Source organism: Parasteatoda tepidariorum, chromosome X1, assembly GCF_043381705.1.
Source record: "Parasteatoda tepidariorum isolate YZ-2023 chromosome X1, CAS_Ptep_4.0, whole genome shotgun sequence".
Taxonomy (NCBI): domain Eukaryota; kingdom Metazoa; phylum Arthropoda; class Arachnida; order Araneae; family Theridiidae; genus Parasteatoda; species Parasteatoda tepidariorum.
The window spans coordinates 14,378,553-14,389,255 of NC_092214.1; the positions used below are offsets into that span (position 1 = coordinate 14,378,553).

General features: G+C 29.9%; 1 protein-coding gene across 6 annotated transcripts in view; it reads right to left on the reverse strand.

The window, feature by feature from the left end:
• Positions 1–10,703, reverse strand: part of LOC107453001 (Sideroflexin-1-3) — a 96,289-nt gene that overhangs the window by 6,704 nt on the left and 78,882 nt on the right. For all 6 annotated transcript variants that reach the window (XM_043052512.2, XM_071187834.1, XM_021147140.3 and 3 more), the window contains 2 exons: positions 6,312–6,361; positions 1,821–1,868 (listed from right to left, as the gene is read on the reverse strand). In XM_043052512.2, coding sequence (XP_042908446.1) covers positions 1,821–1,868; positions 6,312–6,361 — 98 coding nt within the window. The remainder of the gene's footprint in view (positions 1–1,820; positions 1,869–6,311; positions 6,362–10,703) is intronic.

Genomic DNA, 10,703 nt, shown 5'->3' on the forward strand with positions numbered 1-10,703 from the left:
TCAAAAAGGTTATTTGTAACATGTTATTTTATCAGTTTTCATAAATATCTTTGTTTTAAAATTGTTAACTTTAAAAGAATTTTAAGCATCATTCAAATTGGGGTTTCCTCAATCTAAAAAAAAAACAAAAGTAATGTATAAAAAAGTTAAAAACAGAAAGTGTGCAACAGGATATCCAATATTAATTGTTATGTTATTTTATTACAACATGCTTTTGAGGAAAATCTACAACAGCTCTAAAAATCATTTACTGTTAAAAGTTATAAGTATTATTTTCAAAAGGTGCCACCTTTCAAAAATTGCAATCCATAATCAGAAGTACAATAAAACATATAACCTACGCAAAATTCAAATTAGAACGATTTCAAGAGGTTTTACTACTTAACTATATATAGGCATATACCTAATATTAATAATATTATGCATAAATTTGATTTCAAGAAAAAAATTTAACACTTAAGAGTAACTTTCTTTTTTTTAACTTTTGCTGTAAAGGGAAAAATTTCCTAACTCTTGGTAATCTGGAAAAAACAATACTTTTAAGAGATAATTAGAAAAATTCTCATGAAGTGTCATTTTTATTAATCAGTAAGACAGTAATCTTAACAACAAAACCATAATAATTACGGATAAATGATTAATGATAGGGATCTCTGTATTTTTCTAGTGAAGTTTTTATTTTCCCTTTATTTCAAAGGTATTGTGCTGTCAGGTGATACTTTATCATCGAAATTCTATTGAAACTAAAGACACATAAGAAAATAAAAAAATTCTGAGATTCAGAGAAGAGACAAAAAATTGAGACAAAAACTTTAAGACTAAAAAATTCAACAGGGTTACCACTCCAATATGGAAAAAAAAATTCCCTGTGTTCTCTCTGTACATATCATATACAATATATTAAGAGGAAACACACAATCACTGTGCTCTTGTGTGAGCTATATTGGGCTAACTATACTAATTTTAATTGCTGGAAAAACATACACAGCTGAACATACTTAAATAATGTTATAGTAAATTAAAAAGTTTAATAGCTGAAATATCTTTCTTAAATATCCCATAGATTTACATTAGAGTGGTTACCATTTTTTTTTAAAATATCAAAATAAGAAACAAAATTCCCTGTATATTTCCAGTTTGTAATGAAAAACTCAAAATTCCCTACATTTTACCTGTTATTTTAGGCAATTTTTAAATTCCCAGTAATTTCCAGGTTTTCCCTGTTCTCGTTGTGGAGTGGTGACCCTGCTCAAATTCACTAAAATGTCACTCAGAACTCTTTTTACTAAACTCAACTGTTATAGACGTAAAAAAATCTTTTAATGTTACCACTAATTCAATTATGTGTCTATTTCCTGGTTTATTAACCCACTGACGATTAGCCGATGGGCAAAATTGGGAGTATGTTTCTTCCCAATGCATTATTTTCTTATCTAATAACATAGAAAAACCGATTTTGCTATGCGAAGACTGTAGGTTAATATACGACTGTTTAGGTGCAGAATCGTCAGTGGGTTTTGACGAAAATATACAAATTTCCCATATTTTTTAGAAAAAAAAAGGAGAGAGAGAAGCCAAAACCAAATTCTCTGACAATTACATATTTTTCTAAAATCCCTGTTCCTTAAGAGTCCTGTTGTGATATTTAGGCCAGGACACTAGCTGTTCAAATAATGTACTTTAACTAAATATTTGAACCATTTTGTAAAAAGACAAAAAAAAAAAAAAAAAAAAAAAAAAAAACTGAACTTATTTAGTAGAAATTGAACAACATTTACTCACCATAGAGTTATATTTCAGAAAGAAAATAAAAGTATTACCTTTGTTGTGGAAATAATGCACAGCATAATGGGGTAGCAAAGACCAGACTGAAAAAGAAAAAAAAAATATTAAGTATTATTACATATGAAGAATTAATCTGGGAACCTTATAGGATGCCTTGAAAACATAAATTTTACACTTTGTGTAAAAGGCTCACCTACAAAGTAATATCAGTCTTTTGATTAAACTTTATACACATAATAGGATACAGTAAATGATGAAGGATCTCAAAAGTGTCTCCCCCAGCTTCAATATATTACTTTATATTAGTTTTCTAGACAGTGCAAGTACAAAACTGTACTCAAAGAGAGAAAAAATAGGGATAATTGTCCTAGGGCTCAGAGCAGCAGAGGGCTTGAATGAAATTCCTAACACGATGTTTTATAAAAAAATCTTTGCAGAGAATTTTTTAAAAGTATATACATTTTAAATATTCTCAACTTTTTCCAAAATTTCTCAAAAATATGTCCTATATTTCGTTTCACCTCAAGTTGGCACTGCAGGGAAAGGTAGGAAATGTAAAACTACACATTTGAAAAGTAGTTCTTAGCTATTTCGGAATTAATAACAGCTTAAATGTGCGTACAAATATAAATAAATGTTGTATTATAAAAAATATGTATCTTGAACATGTTTTAGAAGTTTCATCATGTTTAAATGTATTTAACTTAAAAATACCTTCTCAGGAAAGCGAATGTACAAAGATGGAGGTGTCTTAGTTTGGCAATGAATTAGTTTTCGAGGACTAGGAATTGGCAAGTTGGCTATGTTTTTGCACTGGTCAGCCAGCTCTCTCAAGTCTCCTTGCCTTTGCACTTTATTTCAATTTCTTTTACCTACGTCGCTTAAATGTTCTTTTGTTTATATTAGTTATTAACTGTTAATTTATTTTTTTGCTTCTTATTTAATGTTAGCTGGTCTTTATAGTTATTTTTTTCGCATTGTTTTTTTTCTTCTAATTTCTCGTTTAAAAAAAATTTGTTGCTTTTTTTGCTAATTACTAACTTTTAGCTTGTTTTTTGTTAATTTGTTTTTATAGCCATAAATTAAGCTTTATATTGGAATTGTAAAGACTTGGGAATTTCTTTCGAGAAACGAAAAAGGCAATCTTCCCTTATAGAGAAGTTTCTTTTAGAGGTTTTTTAGGTAAGTTCTTTTGTTTTAAGGAAGCAAACATATTTCAGAATTATGATTACTTTTATAATAAAAAAACTTCACAGAAAAAATTGGATTTCTTTATAGAAAAAAAAAAGAACAGTAAATATTATAAAACATGTGTATGATCTTCTTCATGATCATGCCTATGTTGACATTTCCTTCCCCCACAAAACACCAAGTGGGATAAATTAAAATATGTAAAACTAAAAAAAAAGGTAGGATACAAGAAAAAAATAGTATCTGAAGTAAAGTATTTATGAGCAACTGTGTCTTTTCAAATATAATTTTAATTCCCTTAAAATTAGTCGTTTAGTTAAAAAATATTAATAAAAAAATCTGTTTTTTAAAAATCATATAGGAAAAATCTGATTTTTAAAAATCATAGTAAGAAATCAGCTTACAATTATTATCTCAAATCAATTATTATTATAAATACTCTAAAAAAAATCTTGCTCTTTTCTGTATTTTGCTTAAAATTTTTGTAAAATTCTCACTAAATTTTTTTTTAAAAATCTACGCTTTGTTTTCTTTAACACCAATATTAGCCACTTTCTCCTATTTTTGCTGCCTCATTCTCCCAACTATCTTAAAGCAACCCAGTTTCCATGACAACAGCTGCAATTCAGTCTACCTGCCTTTCTCTCCAGTGCCAACCAATGGCAGTGTTGCCAGAATTTAATATTAGAAAGTAGCGAATGGAAGCTCCAAAAGTAGCGGATTCAAACATTTTGTGGCCCAAAAAAACTTTATATATATATATGTGTTACATAAAAATCTTCAATTAATATTTTTATGTTATCTTTTCCGTAAATCCTTCTCTTTTATTTTATTATTCTAATCGGAACACTTTCTCACACTTTTAAATTCACATACTGTCCTTAAATCTATTTTTGACTCAAGTATGCATTAATTAAAAGTAAAGACATTTTTCCCTTTACTCTTTGTGGGAATCACGAGACCTATTTAATAAACCAATAGTAATTTCTAAGATTTCCTTCCAAGAAATCTTAGATCTAAGATTTTATCCACTTGAAAATTGCAACTGAAAGTAATGTACTTCCTTTTCATGACTCTCCATACGCTAATGGTGAAAACATGCAAAGTGTTGCCATAGGTAGAGAGCTCTGCTTTGTCCCACCTGTAGCCCATTTCGATCACCAATAATATACTTAGAAAAATCGATATTTTGAGAACCAAAGGGTAAATTATAAAAGGCTTCAATAAATGTCACAAAATATGTAAATTACACTTTTTGTGTTTTTGAGAAAGAACCTCTTAATGAATTTTGACTAAGGACCTACGACCAGTCTTGTGAAAGCATCAGGTTAAGCCATTTCTCCAATTTCATTCAAGGCTATGGAACTAGCCAATTTGACAGTCAACAATCCCAAAATGCTCCTTCATGAGAGTAGAATATAAATTATGCTGGTGTATACAGGCATTTTTGTTTGTCTTAGTTGGGATTATTTTAAATCTTTCCTTTTACTATGTCTAGCATTGATTGTTTTTGTAAGACTAAAAACAAACTCTTAAATCGCTTGAGTTTTTTAATTGTAAAGGCAAGCAATATTGGAATTTTCAATATCATGATATATCATCAAAGATATCAATATTGCCCGACATATCGTGATTTTTTCTAAGAACTGCAATGTTTCATTTGGATAATGGATTTGTTACTTAAATGAAGGAAAAAAAACATTTTTTAAAAAAAGCATTATTGTTAATCATAATTTTAAGAATAACAGCAATAATAAGAATTCAACAAAATACATATTAAGAAAATATTGCTTTTGTCTATGTATGTAAGGTAATGGTTATGGCCCGTAGGGCCCATACACTAAATTCAAATGAAAACACATGGAAAATTTAGAACTTAAAACAGCTAAAAAAAACATTAAAACAAAGCAAGCTAAAAGCAAAAGTGCATAAAAAGGCCAATAGAAAACCACAGTGAGATAATATAGTAATTGAATAAAAGTTAAAAGTCATTAAAAGCCCTTGAAAGTTAAAATCCAGTTGAGTAAAAGTCCAAGTGAATCAAAATAACTATGCGAAAAAATTGAAAAAGAAAATTTGGGTTTTGCGATTGTAATATAAGTTATTCAAGTTATTTTTTTCGAATTGTATAAAAATAATATGTTTTTTTTTTAAAAAAGGGGAAAATTCCAAGCAATAACTGTCAAAAGAATAATTGAAAAATGCACAGATTAACAGGGATATTGGCACAAACCGAGTGTGTCAAAGACAGATTCCTTGAATCTGCGATTTTAACTTAAGAGTGTCATAATAATACTAATTTTTTTCTTTAAAATCACAAGAGGATTAATTTAAAAAAATAGATTTAGAAAAAAAAGAAGAAAAACAAGTAAAAATTGCAAACAATAATTACCAAAAAAATTATCAAAACACTACATATATTCTAAAAATAGGAGGTCTGCAGTTCTTGTACCCATTTTCAGTCAAGGATCAAACCATAAGGCCCAGTCTTTGCTATGAAAAAGCCTCCCACACCATTATGGAGTCACCAACAGATTGCACTGAGTCTTGTTGACAATTTGGGTCTATGGCTTTGAAGGGTGTGCGACACACCCGAACTCTCCCATAAGCTCTGACAAACTAAAATCATGACACATCTGATCACAGTTTTCCAATCGTCTAGAGTACAACGAATTTGGTCATGAGCCCATGAAAGGCGCTGGACATGTCATGATATTAGTAAAAGCACTTGAGTCAGCCTTCTGTTACCATACCAAATTAGAACCAAATTTCGCCACATATTCCTAACAGACACGTTCATTTCATGCCTCACATTGATACTTGCAGTTATTTCAAGCAATATCACTTTGTTAACACTGACAATTCCATGCACAAGTTGATGGTTTCAGTCATCAAGCATAGACAGTCAACCACTACGTTGTTCATTGTGGGAGGTTATGCCTGATAATATTTATTAAAGGCACAATAGTCAAGGAATGTCAAATTCCCTCACAATTTCCAAGATGGAATGCCCCATCCACGCGAATAGCTCCATTAAAATTTCAAAGTCCGTTAATTCTCATCATGCAATCATAATTTCATCAGAAACATTTGCCAATGAATAACTTGAACACAAATAAAAGTACAATATTATTTTTTAAAATCTCTGAATTTGTTTTCATTTCAAATTTTTAAACATTTTTTACATTTTTCTTAATATATTTTTCAAACTTAATTAAAATTTTTGATAGAAACTAAAATGTGCTTAGAGCTTATTTAGATTTTAGTTTAAAAGGAACAAGCTTATTACAAATATGTAACCAAATAAAACTATATAGCCAAAATATGATACTTACAATAAGCCGCAAAGTCCAACTTGCAAAGGGGCATTTATCCATGGAAATTTCTATAAAATAAGATTCTAAATAAATCAAGATATTTAAACATATTTTTTTTTAATGTAAATGAAGCAAAACATAATAGATTCCTAACTGTTACTGAAATTCTTTATTACATACATCGTATTGCTTTGTATAAAATATTTCATTTGCAGAATGCAAACAAAAAACAACTGTTTTCCCCTCTAGAGGAAAATGCATGTATTAACTCCCTGGAAGAGTCCGTTTGAACCCGTAATGTCACACTAAAGGCGTCTAATTATCCATAAAGTGAAACTGTCAAGTTATAAGTTGACTACCAATCTAAATTATTCTCTATAATCAAGAACTGAAATTATTCCATTTATTAACTGGGATTAAAACTTCTTTTAAATATAATATCTTGTATGTTGGCAGCTGAAATACGTCAAATTTACTTAGAAGATTTATTGGAATGCTATTCTAAACTCCAGTATTTTTAAACTAAAATTTATCATGCATTAAAAGAACTACTAGGATTTTGCAATTAAATCACGCTACTAAGATAATAAATTATCAGTAAATTACATTTTTTCTTACTTTAAATATGAAACAAATAGAAATGAGAATTAGAAGAGTTTTTATAAAATTACCAAATTTTTATATAAATACATATGGCGGAGGTTTTTCTCCATCAGTGGCCGCCAATATTTGTATAATGGATTTCATTTGGCTATACGAAAATACATCTTGATTATGAAAATACTAAAAATGATAATGTCCAGGAAACAATATATAAATCGTTTAAAAATCCAATTTATTAAACAATAATTTTTGAAGATTATAGAGAATGGCCATCAATACAACAAATTATCAAAAATAAATCTCTTAAAGGGATCCAGAAAATATAACTTCCACATTAAGAAGTTTTGTTAGCATTTCGTTACGATTGCATTCTTTAAAACCGTTAGGACGGCTGGGACAGGAGCACCCAAAGGGCACTCCTAGTCGCCACAAATTTTTATTAAAAGTGAATACAATTGTTCCAAATGAACACAGAAAGTATGGGTAGGAGATCCAAAATTGGCAAATTATCAAAACATAACAAAGCCAAAACAAAGCCAACCAGCATATCAATATTGGGTTTAAAAGAACACCTTGGCAATCACAAGTCGACAACAAATTTATGAGAATTATTACAACCATGCAACTGAAACATTTAGTGGTTAAAAATTTTGAATAAAAAGTTATTAATAGATCTTTTTTTCGATTAGAGGCGACAGTGAATTAATAAGTCTGCATTAGTAATGAAATAAAAAGTATCCGTTACATTGATCTATAAGAGAAGAATAAATATTTTATGTTCGTTTTAAAAGATTAAGTCTTTGATTTGTTTCAAATATAATTCTATTAATAAAAATAAGCTTAAGCAATGAAAGATATTTTAAAAGGTTAGAAAATAAATATGTAATGCCAATTGTGGCATCACAGTACAGCAAAAGTCAATTCTAGGGAAATAATTAAAGGAAATTTTTTTTTTTATTTATTAAAAAATTGCACTTTTATAACTTTTTTTTTCGTAAATTGATATAAATATGACCAAAGGATGTCCTTTAAATCATGAGCAGGGGATAAAGTGCTATTTTCATACATTTTGTATGGAATAATCAGTCAATATTTTCCAATGCATTTAAATCATTAACATTGGTCATTAAAAACCTAAAAATATCTTCAAAACAATAAAATAAAGTAGATGGAAAGAAGAGAAATTAGAGTATCAATATCTACACTCAAGTATTGACTTTAAACCACACTGTAAGGGGGCAAGCCTTAATCATTAATTTTGGGGGAATACTTTTTTAAAAATATTTTTTTACAGTTTCTTAACTATAAAATAGACTTAGAAGATATTTGCATCGATTTTTGGATATTTGGGAGAGGGATATTTCTAGTTAAATTGCTTATTAGTAAATAAGTTTCATTAAAATAAAACTCATAATTTCTCTCACTATCTTTACAATTGTATGTGGGTAATAAATGAATAATTTTAGCACTAATATTTGCAATCTTTTTTTCCTTCTTTCCAAGAATATAGATTTATTAAGTCGACTGATAATCTTATTCTGCATACAAATTTGTACTTTCTCAGCGTTATTAATGAACTTTTGGTTATTAATTTTGATAATTTTAGCGAAACAAATTTATCAAAGTGAAATTCATTCACTTAATAAAAATAGTATTTTAAATCTTTCAGCAATTATTTAAGATTAAACTCTTAGAACTAATAAAAATACATAAATTTCTTTTAAACTTTTAGGCAAAAGAAATGATTTTAATTTTCCACTCAATAAGTGCATTGATTTTAATTCAAACTTAGACAACAAGGTTTTTTCCAATATAATTACTAATCAGGTTCTATGATTTTACAGAAATTTTCCAAATCTAAAGAATTTTTATAAGAAACAAATAATTTTAAAACAAATCTAATTATTAGCAATTTTCTTTCTTCCTTTTTTCAATTCCATTTAAGACATCTATTTTATTTTTGATAACAGTATTATCTCTGATTTAATTTTTAAGTGGAAACTATTCATGATAAGCAATTCCTAAACTACTAGATGGAACAGTTTGGATGTTCGATTATTTACATTGGATTAATTAAATTATTAATCAGTAGTCTCTAATAAAAATTGATTGTCCAGTGTAATAGTTTCTTTTTTCAGAAAGTATACAATAAGCCCTATTGTAAGTGGGGTCTGACCTATAAATGGTTATCAACCAATGAAAGCACATAATACCTGTAGATTTCACTGTTATGAAAGAAAATCTATAAATGCCTATAAATGATTTATAAACTGTCACCCTATGAAGGAAGGAAAACCAGTAAAATAGTTTATTTCTTGATTGTGATTGCATCTAAAGTCCTACAAATATTACTAATGTGAATGGTTCTTTTTTTCTTAAGGTTTTAAATCGAAATAAATTTTGTAAAAAAAGTTTAAATGATAATTTTTTTTAATGGTTTAAACAAACAAGTTATATTTTACTTTACTATTAATTAATTAAAATACAGTAGAGAACCTTGTATCCAGAAATCAGATAACCGGAAAAACCAGATAATCGGAACAAAATTTTATACATTTTCCCACCATTTTTCAAAAAAAAAATTTTTCCCTTGTAAGATTTTTCCTTCTTTTTTAAAAGATTCTTAGTTTATCATCATTTTAGAAATAATCATTACTTCCCTAGACTGTCAGGAGAAATAAGAGTCTGGTCTTAAATATCATCAATCATTCCCTTCCTCACCATCTACACTGGTGTGCAAAACTTAAGCAACAAGTGGTTTTTCGGCCACAGCTCCCCAACAAAGTATAAGATAGCCATGAAATTGCAGTATAATATGCATGTAATTCAGTAGAAAGATTATTTGTATGCAAATTTTAGAAATAAAACGTCGTAGGTGATGTAAGTGTACGTAAACCTTGTGGGTCGGCGCGCGCAGGTCAAAGCTGTGATAAAAGGATGAAGAGCACCATAGCACCATAAGACATTCGCTGCAAGTGCAAGTGATTTGCCTTGTGAAACATGTCTTCAAGAAATCATTTAGACGACTTTACTTGTGGAAGAATGATTGGGAAGCTTGAGGAGAGGCATAGTGTGACCAGTGTCGCCGAAGCATTCGGGATCAACAAAATCTGTTGTTTCTCGTACTTGAAATGCCTTTAAAACTACTGGTACAGCTGTTCGGAAGGTTGGTGGTGGCCGTCCAAGGAAAACAACACCAAAAGATGACCGTTACATTGTCCTCCAGGCGAAAAGAAGCCATTTTTAGTCAGCGAGCGCCATATCTCAGCAACTGTGCACAGCCACAGGACGACAAGTATCAAGATATACAGTGGCCAGACGCCTCCACAAAGGTGGCTTATTTGCTAGATGTCCTGAACGCTGCATACCTTTAAAAGTTAGCCATCGGCGGCACCGTTTAGAGTGGTGCAGAAAACACGAAACCTGGACACCTCATCAAATGAGTCGCGTCCTCTTCACAGATGAGAGTCGTTTTAGTGCTACAAGCGATTCTCAATGTCAGTTGATCTGGAGAGCGGTTGGAGCTCGCTTTCACCCCAATAACATCGCAGAAAGAGATTGTTACGGGGGTCCTGGAGTTGTCGTCTGGGGTGGCATTATGTTGAACGGGCGAACTGAGCTACAGATCTTCGACCGAGGTTTTGTAACTGGAGACCGCTACTGCAATGAGGTAATCCTACCCCATGTGCGTCTGTTCCGAGGGGCCATTGGACCAGACTTTATTTTTATGGATGACAATGCCCGGCCACACCGTACTGCTAATGTTCAAGAGCTACTGGAAAGTGAAGATATCACACGAATGGATTG